Genomic DNA, 16,635 nt, shown 5'->3' with positions numbered 1-16,635 from the left:
AGGTAAATGAAAAGACTTGAGCACAGTTGACCCTGGAACAACAGGAACCATGTTGGCAGGGAAGCCAATGGAGGGTATTTGGAGACTGGGTGAGTGGCTAGGCTAGAGTAGACTTTGCATAGAGGGTAGTGAATTGGTACTACCATAATTCAACAGAGTTAAGGAAGGGGGCCAGATTGAAGAAGACCTCAAGTTATAATAGCATTTATTGAGTAATTACTATTTGCAATGAATGCGCTGAGTGCTTTACATTCATTATCTAATCATCACAACAAACTCATTAAACAGGTACTATTACTCAATTACAGAAAGTGAAACTGAGGCATGGATGTTAAGTAACTTGCTCAAGATCACACATTTAACAGAGCTAGAGTTTGAACCCTGACACTCTGATCCTCTTAACTGTGTTACTCCCTGAAAAGACCCAAGATCTGAGGGAGTTTGGTTAGTTCTTTAAAAAGTGGGGAGTCAGTAACGTTTTCTGAGTGGTGGAGAAATATACAATGTGTGTAATTTTAGGAAGATTGAAGTTTTTGTGGTTGCTTATTTTTCCTTTTCTACCCAGCATCCTGGACAGACAGTTGAGTGGGCTGTAGGTGGTCCATGTCGGGCCCACAACAGCTCTGGCATCTAGGGTTTTGCCACAGGGCACATCTTGAGTTCTTGGGCTACACTAGTTGTTCTAAGAACACTACTTTTAAAAAATGCTTTCTAGGTCATAAAATGTACAGTTAACCCTTGAACAACGTGGACTTAGGGGTGCTGACCCCCACATAGTCAGATCTGCATGTAACTAGATTCCCCAAAGAAACTTAACCATTAGTAACAGCCTACTGTTGCCCTGGCCTGTTTTACTCAGCAGTTAGAGCATCAGCCCATGGACCAGAGAGTCCCGGGTTCAGTTCCCACTAATGGCACGTACCTCGGTTGCAGTTTGTCCCCGGCCCCATGGGGTCGTGTGGGTGGCAGCCAGTCAATGTGTCTCTCTCACATCGATGTTTCTCTCTCCCTCCCTCTCTCCTTCCTGCTCTATCTGAAGATAAATGCAAAAATGTCCTTGGGTGAGGATTAAAAAAAAATAGCCTTCTGTTGACCGGATGCCTTACCAATAACATAAATAGTTGATTAATACATAATTTGTATGTTTTATATATTATATGTTGTAATCTTACAATAAAGTAAGCTAGAGAAAAAAATGCTGAGAAAATCATAAGGAAGAGAAAATATATTTACAGTATTTAATGGAAAAAATCTGCATATAATCAGAGCCCTGCAGTTCAAACCCATATTGTTCAAGGGTTAACTGTACTCATATTCTTATCATATGTGATCCTCTCAGTAGCTCTACGAGGTGGGCAGAGTAGGGAGTCATAATCTCTACCAAATAGAGGAGTAAACTGAGGCTCAGAGAGGTGAAATAACATTGATATATTGGTTTAACAAGTATTGACTGAGTACCTTTTCCTAGCACTGTGCAAGTAAAACAGGGCCACATGTCCTGTGAGTAATAGAGTTGAGTTACCCAGGCTGCCTACCTTCTAGTCCACTGGTCTTTCTATCCTGCCGTGTCATTGTTTTGCTTGGCTTGGTAGAAGTCAAGGTGTTAGAAGGATTAGCAAACATAGAATAGAGCATTGGCCCAAATGTCCAGCTCTCTTGGTTCTTCCCTCTCCAGACCTGGACAAATTTGCTGCAGAAGATATCATTGATCCCATTGCAAAGGCCAAGATGGTAGCTTTGAAAGGCATCAAGAAGGTGATGGCTCAGGGCAGCATTGGAGTGGCACCTGGTATGAACAGGTAAGACTTGGGTGAGGGTTGGAGCTTTCCTTTCCTAGTCCTTCCCCTCATCTTCCTGATCTCCTTCCCTACTTGTTCCACCTCTTTGCCTTTCAACTTTCCCCATTACCAACACATCCTCTTTGCTTTGGCGAACTCTAGGCAGCAAGTGTCCTTGCTAGCCCAGAGGCTCTCAGGGGGGACTGGCAGTGATCTGCAGAACCACGTGGCAGCTGGGAGTGGCCAGGTAAGTGGTTAGGTGGGAGTAGGAACTTGTGTCACATGCCATCAGGCCACACTTTTTAGGGCTAGAATGGAACAATGACCCTTTAGCAGTGTCTCTCATTGCAGGAGAGGAATGCTGGTGACCCTTCCCAGGCTCGTCCCAATCCACCCACTTTTGCCCAGGGAGTGATTAGTGAGTATGGAGATGTGGAGGAGCCTACAAGAAAGTAGCTTGGGCATGTGGAGAAAGAGGACTTGGGATCACCATTTTGCAGGTCCTGACACCAGCTTTCTTTTCCAGATGATGCTGACCAGCGACAGTATGAGGAGTGGTTGTTCCATACCCAACAGCTCCTACAGATGCAGCTGAAGGTGCTAGAGGAGCAGATTGGTGTGCACCGCAAGTCCCGGAAGGCTCTGTGTGCCAAGCAGCGTACTGCCAAAAAAGCTGGCCGGGAGTTCCCAGAGGCTGATGCTGAGAAGCTCAAGCTGGTTACAGAGCAGCAGAGTAAGATCCAGAAACAACTGGATCAGGTGAGGAAAGCAGGCTTCCACCTAGCAACCAGAAGCTGGGAAAAGGGATGGCATGGATGTGCAGGCTTGAGACTGACACTCCCAATCCTCCCATTAGGTCCGGAAGCAACAGAAGGAGCACACAAATCTCATGGCAGAATATCGGAATAAGCAGCAGCAGCAGCAGCAACAGCAGCAGCAGCAGCAGCAGCAGCAGCAGCAACAACAACACTCAGCGGTGCTGGCCCTTAGCCCTTCCCAGAGTCCTCGGCTACTCACCAAGCTCCCTGGTCAGCTGCTTCCTGGCCATGCTCTGCAGCCACCACAGGGGCCCCCTGGTGGGCAAGCTGCTGGTCTTCGTCTGCCCCCAGGGGGCATGGCACTACCTCGACAGCCTGGTGGCCCCTTCCTCAACACAACCCTGGCCCAACAACAACAACAGCAACATTCTGCTGGGGCTGGGGCCCTGGCTGGCCCCTCAGGGGGCTTTTTTCCTGGCAACCTTGCTCTTAGAGGCCTGGGACCTGATTCGAGGCTTTTGCAGGAAAGGCAGATGCAACTACAGCAGCAACGTATGCAGCTTGCCCAGAAACTGCAACAGCAGCAGCAACAGCAGCACCTCCTAGGACAGGTGGCAGTCCAGCAGCAACAGCAGCAGGGTTCTGGGGTACAGGCGAACCAGGCTCTGGGTCCCAAACCCCAGGGGCTTCTGCCTTCCAGCAGCCATCAGGGCCTCTTGGTCCAGCAGTTGTCCCCTCAACCACCCCAGGGTCCCCAGGGCATGCTGGGCCCTGCCCAGGTGGCAGTGTTGCAGCAGCAACAGCACCCTGGAGCTTTGGGCCCCCAGGGCCCTCACAGACAGGTGCTTCTGACCCAGTCTCGGGTGCCAAGTTCACCTCAGCTGGCACAGCATAGTCAGGGCCTTATGGGACACCGACTGGTCACAGCCCAACAGCAGCAGCAGCAGCAGCAGCAGCAGCAGCAGCAGCGGCGGCGGCAGCAGCAGCAACACCAACACCAACAGCAAGGATCCATGGCAGGGCTTTCTCATCTTCAGCAGGGTCTAATGCCACATAATGGACAGCCCAAAGTTAGCACTCAGCCAATGGCCTCCTTACAGCAACAGCAGCTGCAGCAGCAGCAGCTTCAACAGCAGCAGCAGCTTCAGCAGCAGCAGTTACAACAGCAGCAGCTGCAGCTACAGCAGCAACAGCTACAGCAGCAGCAACAGCAGCTACAACAACAGCAACAACTACAACAACAGCAGCAGCTACAGCAGCAGCAACAGCTACAGCAGCAGCAACAGCTACAACAACAACAACAGCTACAACAGCAGCAGCAGATAGGCCTCTTAAACCAGAGTCGAACTCTATTGTCTCCGCAGCAGCAGCAGCAACAGCAGCAGCAGCAGCAGCAGCAGCAGGTGACTCTTGGTCCTGGAATGTCAGCCAAGCCTCTGCAACACTTTTCTAGCCCTGGAGCCTTAGGCCCAACCCTCCTTCTAACGGGCAAGGAACAAAGCATTATAGAGACCACTCTTCCTCCAGAGGCCACTGAGGGGCCCTCCACACATCAGGGAGGTGTAACAATAGGGACTGTACCCGAGACAGTGCCTACTGAACCAGGGGAAGTAAAGCCCTCACTTTCTGGGGACTCACAGCTCCTTCTTGTCCAACCCCAGACTCAGCCTCAACCCAACTCTCTTCCACTGCAGCCACCTCTGAGGCTCCCAACACAACAGCAGCAGCAAGTTAACTTGCTCCACACAGCAGGTGTGGGAAGCCATGGGCAGTCAAACAGTGGATCATCTTCAGAGGCCTCTTCTATGCCACATCTGCTGGCCCAATCCTCTCTTTCTTTAGGGGAGCAGCCTGGGCCCATAACTCAGAACCTTCTGGGCTCCCAACAGCCCCTTGGACTAGAGCGGCCCTTGCAAAATAATACAGGGCCACAGCCTGCCAAACCAGGATCTGTCCCCCAATCTGGGCAGGGCCTGCCCGGATCTGGAGTCATGCCTACAGTGGGTCAGCTTCGAGCACAGCTCCAAGGAGTTTTGGCCAAAAACCCCCAGTTGCGGCACTTGAGTCCTCAGCAGCAGCAGCAGCTACAGGCACTCCTTATGCAGCGGCAGCTACAACAGAGTCAGGCAGTACGCCAGACCCCACCCTATCAGGAGCCTGGGACCCAGCCCTCTCCCCTCCAGGGCCTCCTAGGCCGCCAGCCCCAACTTGGGGGCTTCCCTGGATCCCAGACAGCCCACCTCCAGGAGCTAGGGGCAGGGCTTAGACCTCAGGGCCCACCCCGGGTTCCTGCCCCACAAGGAGCCTTATCAACTGGACCAGTCCTTGGTCCTGTCCATCTCACACATCCACCATCTAGCCCACAAGAGCCAAAGAGACCTTCTTCACAATTACCATCCCCTAGCTCCCAGCTCCCCTCTGAGGCCCAGCTCCCTTCTACCCAGCCAGGGACCCCAAAACCCCAAGGGCCACCCTTGGAGCTGCCTCCTGGGAGGGTCTCACCTGCTGCTGCCCAGCTTGCAGATACCTTCTTTGGCAAGGGTCTGGGACCTTGGGATCCTCCAGAGAACCCAGCAGAAGCCCAGAAGCTGGAGCAGAACAGCCTAGTACCTGGGCATCTGGAGCAGGTGAATGGCCAGGCGGTGCCCGAGCCAGCCCATCTCAGCATCAAGCAGGAGCCTCGGGAAGAGCCATGTGCCCTGGTGGTGAAGAGGGAGGCCAATGGGGAGCCAATAGGGACACCAGGTACCAGCAACCACCTCCTGCTGGCAGGCCCCCGCTCAGAGGCCGGGCATCTGCTCTTGCAGAAGCTTCTACGGGCAAAGAATGTGCAACTCAGCACTGGGCGGGGGCCCGAGGGGCTGCGAGCAGAGATCAACGGGCACATTGACAGCAAGTTGGCTGGGCTGGAGCAGAAACTACAGGGTACCCCCAGCAATAAGGAGGTGAGTACTCCAGCCAGAGTGGAGCAGGTAGTGTGGGACCTGAAACCTGGGGCAGAGTGAGCAGGTTTTGGTCAAACAAAAGAGGTGAGGGCTCTCAGGAGGACAGCAGCCTTCACTGTGGGTTTATCCGGCTTAGGATACAGCAGCCAGGAAGCCTTTGACACCGAAGCCCAAGCGGGTACAGAAGGCAAGCGACAGGTTGGTGAGCTCCCGAAAGAAGCTGCGGAAGGAGGACGGGGTCAGGGCCAGCGAGGCCTTGCTGAAACAGCTAAAACAGGTGACCCCCAGGAGCCAGTCCCCTGGTCCCAACCCAGGATAAGGGGGCCCCCTGGCCCCCAGTTGTGCAGTGGCAGAGATGTATGCACTGCAGGTTTCCAACCTTGTCATCTTGCCCCTCCTAGGAGCTGTCCCTGCTGCCCCTAACGGAGCCTACCATCACTGCCAATTTTAGCCTCTTTGCTCCCTTTGGCAGTGGCTGCCCAATCAATGGGCAGTGCCAGCTGAGAGGGACCTTTGGAAGTGGGGCACTGCCCACTGGCCCTGACTACTATTCTCAGCTGCTTACCAAGGTTAGAAAATGACAATACCTTTTGGGGATGATGAGATTCTTGGGGAGGTGGGTGTGGGAGACTTGAGGAAATTGCTGATATATGTGGGGCCAGGAGATTATGTCAGTCTCCCTATGCCATCTTGCACACAACACCCCACCCACCCTCAGAATAACCTGAGTAACCCGCCGACACCACCCTCGTCGCTGCCCCCCACCCCACCCCCATCGGTGCAGCAGAAGATGGTGAATGGCGTCACTCCATCTGAAGAGCTGGGGGAGCACCCCAAGGATGCCGCCTCTGCCCGGGATACTGAAGGGACATTGAGGGGTAAGTCAAGAATAGAGCAGGCCTTTCCTCTAGAAGGATTTGGTGGCTATGGTTCAAGCCAGTCAGTGTGCCCTGTCATACAGTTTGAGATAGGATGGTTGCATGTTTCCCTGTGTATATATACAACTGGTAGCTGAGATAGGAAGGGCCTCTTCAGGATTGATTTGTTGAAGACAAGGATAGACATCTGGAGTCTAGAGCAAAGGCAGTGAGGGAGGTGGATGGCAGGGAGAGTGTTAATGAAATTTGTTTATAATGAACAGATAGCCTTAGTGGGTATGAAACTTATGTCAGATCTAGGTATGAATCCTGGTTCCTGTGTTTGTTTAGCCAGGTTACTGTAGCCCAGTAACTTGATTAACTTGTGTGAGCCTGAGTTTTCTCACTGTAAAATAGCTATTATAATACTCACCTAATGAAGTTGTTAAAATATTATGAGAGTACCTAAAACCCAGGGCCTGGCACATTGGAAATGATCAAATATAACTCGTCTGCTCCAAACTGGGAGGGTGGATGGGTAGACAGTGGTCATGATAGCTAAGCTAGATCTTGTATTAGTTAGGCCTGAAATGTGGTAGAGAAAGCACCATCAGCTCTGGCCACCCTAGGCTGACTTTTCTTCTCCCTACCTACCCCTTAGATGCTTCAGAGGTGAAGAGTCTAGACCTGCTGGCTGCGTTGCCTACACCCCCTCACAATCAGACTGAGGATGTCAGGTGGGGGTTGGGCCGGAAGTGGGGGTGAGGAATGAGGGTAGGGGACAGGTTGTTTCATTTTTCCTTTGGCCCATGGTATATATTAAGTAAGGCTGTGATATCTACTGATGTCTATATTTGGGGGCAGGGCTGTAGCAACAAAAGTCTACTTTTGGCCCACAGGATGGAGAGTGACGAAGATAGTGATTCTCCTGACAGTATTGTGCCAGCTTCATCCCCCGAGAGCATCCTGGGGGAGGAGGCACCTCGTTTCCCTCAGCTGGGTTCAGGCCAGTGGGAGCAAGAAGACCGGGCTCTCTCTCCTGTCATCCCCATCATTCCTCGGGCCAGCATTCCAGGTAGGGGCTGCCCTGAGCATGGGCCAGGCCAGGCTCGGGTATTAGCGGAGGGAGAGGAGCAACTGGGGCTTATACAGGTTCCTCTTTCTCATTTAGTCTTCCCAGATACCAAACCTTATGGGGCTCTGGACCTGGAGGCCCCTGGAAAGCTGCCTGCCACAACTTGGGAAAAGGGCAAAGGAAGTGAGGTGTCAGTCATGCTGACAGTCTCTGCTGCTGCAGCCAAGGTGTGTCCTGGAGGATACTTCAGGGGCTAAGGAGATGCTGATTAAAGGGCAGTCCCTGGAGCTTGTCTGGATAAATTCGTTCATACAAAACTATGTACTGAGGATCTACTGTGTGACAGCCTGGGCTAGTGGGTGTGGGGTTAGAGTAAATGAAGCATGAGGGGTCCCTGCCTTCACAGGGCTCACAGTCCTGTGGTAAAGACACAGCTCAACAAATAAGGAGAATGTATATAATGCAACATATGCTACAAGACAGCATGTCCCTCTTAATTTGGTGAAACTTTTTTTTTTTTAACGTTAGCAGGGTTTTGTTGTCAAAGAAAATGTGAAATCCCGGTTAAAACCACAAAACAGGTTCCTTACTACAAGACTCCTCAGCTTCTCTAATTTGCTAATGTGTTTTATGGATCTCTCAAGTTGTGGATATAATATGTATCATTTCCTAAACTTAGTTGACACAGGCCACTTTTTTGTGGGGCTCCTATTAATGCCCACAGCAGTTTGGGCAAGTCCACCATAAGGCCAAATACATGGGAAGAGCTAGGTGGCACAGGGGCTGGACTGACCGGCTGCTTGGGCAGTTGTGTTCTAGGTGTCCTTGTCCCCACCAAGCTGGTGGTAGTACTCACTGTACACAACCCACTGACACAGCTCTCCCCTCCCTTCCCTGCTCTGGCAGAACCTGAATGGTGTGATGGTGGCAGTGGCAGAGCTACTAAGCATGAAGATCCCCAACTCCTATGAGGTGCTGTTCCCAGAGAACCCCGCCCAGGCGGGCATTGAGCCTAAGAAGGGGGAAGTTGAGGGCCCTGGTGAGTATTACAGGAAAACACCTAGGGACCTAAGGGGAAGTATTCTGGTGGGAGGCACTGACCCCCTCTTTCCTGCAGGTGGAAAAGAAAAGGGTTTGGGAGGCAAGAGCCCAGAAGCTGGCCCTGACTGGCTGAAGCAGTTTGATGCAGTGTTGCCTGGCTACACTCTCAAGAGCCAGCTAGACATCTTGAGCCTCCTGAAACAGGTGGGTCTGGGGGAGAAAAAGGGGTGAGTCTCTGGCTAGGGCAGAGATAGCAGAGAAGGCTTTTGGGAGAGTGGGATCTGGGTGGGGGGAGGGAGGGGACTAGTTATGTGAGGAACTTGCGCTAACCATACAGGGCTCATGCCCCCTCCCATAGGAGAGCCCTGCTCCAGAGCCACCCACCCAACACAGCTACACCTACAATGTCTCCAATCTGGATGTTCGACAGCTCTCGGCCCCACCTCCTGAAGAACCGTCCCCACCCCCATCCCCCTTGGCACCCTCTCCTGCCAGTCCCCCTGCTGAACCCCTGGTTGAACTCCCAGCCGAACCCTCAATTGAGCCACCAGTCCCTTCGCCTCTGCCCCTGGCTTCATCCCCTGAATCTACCCGACCCAAGCCCCGAGCCCGGCCCCCAGAAGAAGGTGAAGATTCCCGGCCCCCTCGGCTCAAGAAGTGGAAAGGGGTACGCTGGAAGCGCCTGCGGCTGCTGCTGACCATCCAGAAGGGTAGTGGGCAGCAGGAGGATGAGCGGGAAGTGGCAGAGTTTATGGAACAGCTTGGCACAGCCCTGCGACCTGACAAGGTGCCTCGAGACATGCGGCGCTGCTGCTTCTGTCATGAAGAGGGTGATGGGGCCACTGATGGGCCTGCCCGCTTGCTGAACCTGGACTTGGACCTGTGGGTGCACCTCAACTGTGCCCTGTGGTCCACCGAGGTCTATGAGACCCAGGGTGGGGCACTGATGAATGTGGAAGTGGCCCTCCACCGAGGACTGCTAACTAAGTGTTCCTTGTGCCAGCGCACTGGTGCCACCAGCAGCTGTAATCGCATGCGTTGTCCCAATGTCTACCATTTTGCCTGTGCCATCCGCGCCAAGTGCATGTTCTTCAAGGACAAGACCATGCTGTGTCCAATGCATAAGATCAAAGGGCCTTGTGAGCAAGAGCTGAGCTCTTTTGCCGTCTTCCGGCGGGTCTACATTGAGCGGGATGAGGTGAAGCAAATCGCCAGCATCATCCAGCGGGGAGAACGGCTGCACATGTTCCGGGTGGGGGGTCTTGTGTTCCACGCCATCGGACAGCTGCTCCCTCACCAGATGGCTGACTTCCACAGTGCCACTGCCCTCTATCCCGTGGGCTACGAGGCCACGCGCATCTATTGGAGCCTCCGCACCAACAACCGCCGCTGCTGCTACCGCTGCTCTATTGGTGAGAACAACGGGCGGCCGGAGTTTGTAATCAAAGTCATCGAGCAGGGCCTGGAGGACATGGTCTTCATCGACGCTTCTCCCCAGGGTGAGCACTGGGCCCTAGAAATGGTAAAGTGGAATTGGGCAAGTTTCTCCTAGAGTCACCTTTACGATGTCAAAAAGGGATCTGCAGGGTCCTTGTGAGTGATCTTCTACCCTCTATGCCCTCTACCTCTGGTAGGCAGAGAGGTCTCTTGAAAATCCCAAGTGAAAATTGTTTAGCTTCTCTTACTCACCTTAAGTTTCCTTGCATTTGAAGATGTTTTGCTTGTCTAACTTCATTCTGGCTCCTTTTCTTATCCTCAGTGGAACAAAAGAATACAGTTCTGAGACCTTATCATCTGGCTCACCCAACCTGATCCTAACCATTAGTTTCCTTTGGTTGTTTTCCTCTGGAAAAAAATTTTTTTATCTTAGTTTTAGTGTTAACAATAAAAATAACAACAAGGGCAGTTACCTTTTAGTGAACATGTACAATGTGCCACAAACTAAGTTAAGTGATTTATATAGGTTATTTTGTTTACACAACCCTCTGAGGTAAGTACTATTTTTATTCCCAGGTTATACGTAAAGAAACTGAGTCTTCAATTTAGGTATTTGGCTTAAGGTCCTATGGCCAGTACTAGAACCTGAAACCCAAATCTTCCCAATGCCAGAGCATGCCTGTTGTTCTGGATCTCAGCAAGGCCTGTGACCTGTGCTGGATCTTCTGGACTTTGGGTTCATGTTTCTGTGTCACAAGACACCTTGATGCCCCTCTGGAGTGGGAAGTGTGGCTTATTGATAGAGAGTGGGACTGGGAGGCCATTGCGGGGGGCGCCTGAAGAAAGCCACACAACTTCATGACAGGGAGATATGCAGGTACAGGGAACAACTATAACTCTAGATCAGGGTTAGGGCTGGGCTCACTGAGCAGAAGTTTCCTCTGAGGGTTGCTCTCTTTCCTTGCCTCTTAGCTGTGTGGAATCGCATCATTGAGCCTGTGGCTGCCATGAGAAAAGAGGCTGACATGCTGCGGCTCTTCCCTGAGTACCTGAAAGGCGAGGAGCTCTTTGGGCTGACGGTGCATGCTGTGCTGCGCATAGCTGAATCAGTAAGAAGGGGCCAGGGGCTAGGGGCCAGGTGGGCACTGAGAACTCGGGTCCTGCCCCAGAAGTGCTCAGGCTAAGGTGAACATGACCTGTGCCTACAGCTGCCTGGAGTGGAGAGCTGTCAAAACTATTTATTCCGCTATGGACGCCACCCCCTAATGGAGCTACCACTCATGATCAACCCCACTGGTTGTGCCCGATCAGAGCCTAAAATCCTCACACACTACAAACGGTGAGCTTGTGGGGCTGGGGCCAAGGGATATGTGTGTGGGGGTTGGTAGGAATCGTCTGGCCAATTGAGGGTTTGGGGTTAGAGATTAGAGTTCCCTTGGAGAGATGGGGGTTCACTCTAGGCCTCCTGAGTAGAGGGTATGCAGGTATCACTGGGGTATCCCTTTCCTCCGCCCCTCAACCTGCTCAGGTGTGCTGGGTTAACCTGGGGTCTGGAACAGACTTATCTTGGGCATCTTGGGAATCTGTTGGGGAGTTTCTGGGTAGACAGTGGTAAAATTTTATGAACTATATAATGGACCCAGTCACTTCTTTTCCTGTTTTGCTCCCAGGGGGCCTGTGACTGTCCCAAATCTCAGATGCCCCTTGAGTGCTAGGGTCACCTTCCCTTCCCCAGGCTGAGTTGGTTTCAAAAGTAAATAATTAGAAATATAATAGAAAAATAATTAAACCTTAAATTTGTATAGCACTTTATACTTTTTTTTTCAAAGCGTTTTCACATCCATTATCTCATTTGATCCTCACAACAACCTTATGAGGTAGGTAGGGCAGGTGGTATTACCCCCATTTTACAGCTGAGAAAACTGAGACCCAGAAAGGTTGAGTGACTAGACAATGGTCACAGCTGGGACAACAACTTTACCTGTTGACTTTTGGCTTCCTGTTCCTTCTGTGTACCACAGTAACCGACCTTGATCCCTGGGTAGAGGGAGGCAGAATTCACGGTAGCAGGGCTTTTGTGAAGTCCTTCAGTTGCTCCTCAGGCTGTTGTAGAGTGTCTGACTCTACCCCAGTCAGCCCTAGTCCTTGATACTCTATAACAGTGGTTTTCAAACTGTGTGTGTTCCAAAAAGCCCTGAAACACACAAACTAAGCGGGCAGAACTTGGCCCTCTTCATGTGTAACTCCCCCTTCTCAAATTGAATTCAACCAGTAGAGTTTTGTTTTCACCTAGTGTATGTATTGTAGTTCCAATAACATTTATTAAGAAAAAAAAAGATTTCTGCTAAATAAAGAAGAATAAAAGAACGTTTGAAAACCACTGCTCTGGGATGGGGAAGAATTTGGCTGGTGCCCTAGGGTGGTGAAACGGCATCCTGCCAGCAGCAGTCATTCCCCTGCACTGAGCCATCTGCACAGAGCCCGATGTTACGTCAGAGAAGGGGACAGTTTGAAGAAAGGAAAGGATACCACCTTTCGGCCATGATTCATAGCCAGTTTTAATTCAAGTCCAGTCCAATGTGGTAGACATGGCCCCCATTTTCAGGGCTTCCAGTATGTGCAGGAGGTAGGACTCAGACATTTGAGCAAATGGAGAGCTTAAATTCCAGGCCTGGGCTGCTTGGGGAATTCCTCCCAGAAGAGCATGGCCTTGAGTATGGTTGGACAGGAGGGTGGCAGAAAACGGAGATGGGAGAGTGGGCTCAGTGTAGGGGAATTGGTGCCTCCCTTCCCTCCACTCCCCACCCCCTATCCTGGGCTCTCTGTACCACCCAGGGTGTCGGAAGGGTCCCCATAGCTAGTTATTGCCTCACTAAAGCCAAAACCTATATGTCTTCACTCCACTCCCAAGGCAACACATGCCCCTAACTGGCATGTTGCACATCCCAGGGAGGAGGTGGGTGGTGTGTGCTTGGTCTGAGGGAGAGCTGTCTTGTCATGCACTGTATTACCTCCCAGGCCCCACACCCTGAACAGCACCAGCATGTCCAAGGCATATCAGAGCACCTTCACAGGCGAGACTAACACCCCGTACAGCAAGCAGTTTGTGCACTCCAAGTCATCTCAGTATCGGAGGCTGCGCACTGAGTGGAAGAACAATGTGTATCTGGCTCGCTCCCGCATTCAGGGCCTGGGGCTCTATGCAGCCAAGGACTTAGAAAAGCACACAATGGTCATTGAGTACATCGGCACCATTATTCGCAACGAGGTGGCCAACCGTCGGGAGAAAATCTATGAGGAGCAGGTATGGGCTGACAAGGGCCATCATCGTGTATGCTCCACACTCAACCAAGGAGCAAGAAGCAGGGTGGGGGCCAGAGGAGCAGTGGAAAGCTGTGGGAGGAGGAGGTGAGAGGTGGGAGAAAGGAAAAATAAGAAATGAAGCCCACTGCCTGAGTTTTACTACCTGATCCCACCACCATACCATGGCTGTTCTCTGATACTCTTGCCCCTTCTTCTGCAACTTTTGCCTTTCTAGAATCGAGGCATCTACATGTTCCGGATAAACAATGAACATGTGATTGATGCTACGTTGACCGGAGGCCCTGCCAGGTGAGAGGAATTAGGAAGGAGGGATTTTTAGGGGTCCCTTAGGGTGATATGCTAGGGGTGGGCCGACAAGGAACCAAAATCATTCCAACTCAATCACCTGGGCATCTCTGACTCTCCCACTGCCTAGGTACATTAACCATTCCTGTGCCCCTAACTGTGTGGCGGAAGTTGTGACATTTGACAAAGAGGATAAAATCATCATCATCTCCAGCCGGCGAATCCCCAAAGGAGAGGAGGTGAGAGGAAGCATCCTGAATGAGGGACAAAGCATCTCTCTCTTCTCTGCCATTTCCCAGAGCCAAGTTCCAAGGCCACTGCCCCTCAGATGAGATCATCTCTGCCCTCCCCAGTTCTTCTGAGGGCTGGTACTGATTCTGCCCTCTTCTCTTAACAGCTGACCTATGACTATCAGTTTGACTTTGAGGACGATCAGCACAAGATCCCCTGCCACTGTGGAGCCTGGAATTGTCGGAAATGGATGAACTAAAAAGCTTTGAGGCTACCAGGCAGGGGACTCCCTCCACACCCAACCTCTTCCCTGAAAGGGATGAGAGGGAAGAGAGGTAGCGGCCAGAGCCAGGACCCAGGGCTGGGGCTGCCGGCTGACCGGAGCCCCTGGAGCAGGAGGCTGGGGCAGAGGGCCCTAGGCCAAGCCCACCCTGGGCACCAGGGACAACCCTCTTCCCCGCCACTGGCCCCCAGGCTGGAATCTCTGCCCCCAGCTCCAGGAGGAGCCAGACAGAAGCAGCCATTGGGCATCTCAGGTTTGAGGGGGATATGGGCCGGGAACTACCCAGAAGCATCTGGGAGGCAGCAGGGAGGGGGGAGGAGGATTTGTGGCCGGGCCTCACAGCCCTGCTGCTCCCACCGACCTCTCCGGCCCAACTCAAGGCTGCAAAGAGACTTGACTAAGCTTGACAATCCCAAAGGCCGGGTCCTACACCTGGCCCTGCCTGCCGGGTCCTGCCCCCACCCTTACCCCCATCCCCTTCCCTCTCAATCTGTCTCTGTCTCCCTCTTCTCCTCTGTGTTTCTCTCTATGGGTTTTGTTTCCTTGTTTTCCACTCTGACAAATGCAACATGAATGGGAAAGAGGCGCCCGGCTGCCCAGGAGGGCAAGCCAGGCAAGCCGGGCAAGGAGACCCCACACCCACACCTACCTCATTTAATTGTTGGATTTTTTGCTGTTTTGAAATGTGAGACCCTCTCCAAGCCCCCTACTGCCCCAAACCTCTCCCCCACTTCACTGCCCTCTTCTGAGTGGGTGGAAGGGGGGTAGGAGGAGGAAGAAAAAACAACAACAAAAAAATCCATCTTTGTTTTAAATTCTGGGCATGGGATGGCGGTTGAGGCTAATGATGATGAAGATTGGGGATGACTGGCCCCTAGTTGCTCTAGGACTTCCTTCTCCATCTGGACATGGGGGCAGGAGGGATGTGCTAAACCTAGGACCAGGATATCTCCCTCCTGTTTTCCCAACCCCATCATGAGCCCATTTGCCCTCCAGCCCCTGGATGGGGTGGGTGGGTGGTAGGGTGAGGGCTATCCCTGAGTGGCATGCCCATACCCAGTGAGGCAGGGTGTGGCCCAGAGCTCCCACTTTCCCTCAGTCACCAAACTGCTGCTGGTCTGGTGGGAAGGGGTGGGGATGTGGGGGTGGGGAGCTTAGTGTCAGCGCGGGGAGGGTGGGGGGTATTTATCTATTTATACATGGGATTGTACATAGTCTTGTGGGGCATGGGGGAGCCGGCTGGAGGTGAGAACCCTCCCCTCTCCCCCCACCCCCGGGGAGAGCAAATGTAAAACTACTAATTTTTGTGCTTTATATATTCTATATAAATATATCTATTTTCTTTTTACAAAACCAGTTTATAAATGGTAGGGGGGCGTGGGGCGGACACATGGAGCTCCCCTTGTGGGGGGGCCCCCTCCAATACCCAACCTACCGCCCTTTTCCTCACCTCCTCCTCCCTACCCCCTGGCTATGACTGCTGTAAGGTGGGGGTATAGAGGCTGGGCGATTCTCACCCCCTATTGTATAGTTGGACTATGTTATAACGCACAAAAGTGAGCTGGCCCCAGGGGGAGCCAGAGGGTGATGGGTTCCCTGCCTCCCTTTTCCTTCCCCTTTCTGCCCAAGCTTGTGCTGCAGTTGAACCTCTTCCTGGGGTAGGGGTAGATCAGGGGGTGGGTGAGCCCCAGACCCCTGTGTGGTAGGGAGCCATGGGGATAAAGATGAAGCTTATATGCAGTTCTCTCCTAGGGGCTGTGGGCAAAGGGCATTTTGTAATTAATATTTTCAAGAATCAAATGTATGGAGTGTAGGGATGGGCTTGGTGGTTGGTGGTGGATGGGCGGGCCTGCTGGAGGGGGAGCACGGTCGCTGTTGTGATTTTAGGTTTGTTTTTGTTTTGTTTTTAAATTGGGGGGTTGTGGATTGATGGGGGTAGGGAGATTTTTTTTTTTTTAAGCTGCTTCCTCAGCTGTTTCAAGCTGCAAATGTTTTAAGAGAATAACATCCCTCCACCCTCACAGAAACCACTGTAATTAAATCAGACAGTGGGGAGATTGGACTGCTACTCCCAAAGCCATTGGATCATTGGATGTTTCTTTTCCAAGAGCAAAAGCTCTGGGCTACAGGGAGAGAGAGATTGGCACCTATGAGTCAGGCTCTGGTTAGGGCCTGGGCCCTGGGACTAGGAAAAGGGGAGGGGGCAGACTTTGTAAGCATATGCTAGGTATCTGATAGTCCTGTAGAATTTAGTGAAGAAACCTTATACAGTTTTTAATTTTTATATAAACTAACTCAGACCCAAGCTACAAGGTTGGAATTTTGGTTGTTGTTTTTTTTTTGTTTGTTTTTTTTTTTTTTTTTGTTTTGGTTTTTTGTTTTGTTTTGTTTTTTAAGTACCCTGCCTGTATAATTGCATCAGAATTCCCTCCTCCCCCCTTGTTTGTATTTTGGGTTGGTTTACACTTGCACATATTCAATTTTCAGTTTTTCCCCTTTACAGTCTTCTCCCATCACCTCCAGGACCCTCCCCCTTTTTAAAAAATAAATCGCTGACAAGTGTGAATCCCGTGAAGACTTTATTTTGTGTTGTGTGTATCCTGTACAGCAAGGTTGGTCCT

The 16,635-nt window shown here is 51.8% G+C and overlaps 1 protein-coding gene across 1 annotated transcript in view; it reads left to right on the top strand.

The window, feature by feature from the left end:
• The window catches only part of KMT2D (lysine methyltransferase 2D), a 37,961-nt gene extending 22,835 nt beyond the window's left edge, over positions 1–15,126 (top strand). Inside the window, exons 37-56 of the mRNA XM_036252190.1 lie at positions 1,676–1,799; positions 1,941–2,025; positions 2,130–2,196; positions 2,305–2,537; positions 2,635–5,481; positions 5,618–5,758; positions 5,883–6,050; positions 6,200–6,359; positions 7,000–7,075; positions 7,238–7,413; positions 7,510–7,640; positions 8,320–8,452; positions 8,531–8,658; positions 8,813–9,953; positions 10,864–11,000; positions 11,100–11,230; positions 12,910–13,195; positions 13,430–13,503; positions 13,631–13,739; positions 13,898–15,126. Of these exons, the coding sequence (XP_036108083.1) occupies positions 1,676–1,799; positions 1,941–2,025; positions 2,130–2,196; positions 2,305–2,537; positions 2,635–5,481; positions 5,618–5,758; positions 5,883–6,050; positions 6,200–6,359; positions 7,000–7,075; positions 7,238–7,413; positions 7,510–7,640; positions 8,320–8,452; positions 8,531–8,658; positions 8,813–9,953; positions 10,864–11,000; positions 11,100–11,230; positions 12,910–13,195; positions 13,430–13,503; positions 13,631–13,739; positions 13,898–13,990 (6,440 nt within the window). The 3' untranslated portion in view covers positions 13,991–15,126. The remainder of the gene's footprint in view (positions 1–1,675; positions 1,800–1,940; positions 2,026–2,129; positions 2,197–2,304; positions 2,538–2,634; positions 5,482–5,617; positions 5,759–5,882; positions 6,051–6,199; positions 6,360–6,999; positions 7,076–7,237; positions 7,414–7,509; positions 7,641–8,319; positions 8,453–8,530; positions 8,659–8,812; positions 9,954–10,863; positions 11,001–11,099; positions 11,231–12,909; positions 13,196–13,429; positions 13,504–13,630; positions 13,740–13,897) is intronic.
• The last annotated feature ends 1,509 nt before the right edge of the window (positions 15,127–16,635 follow it).

Source organism: Molossus molossus, unplaced genomic scaffold, assembly GCF_014108415.1.
Source record: "Molossus molossus isolate mMolMol1 unplaced genomic scaffold, mMolMol1.p scaffold_m16_p_10, whole genome shotgun sequence".
Classification (NCBI taxonomy): Eukaryota; Metazoa; Chordata; class Mammalia; order Chiroptera; family Molossidae; genus Molossus; species Molossus molossus.
The sequence above is the reverse complement of the archived record's forward strand: the minus strand, read 5'-3'. Positions and strand labels throughout refer to the sequence as shown.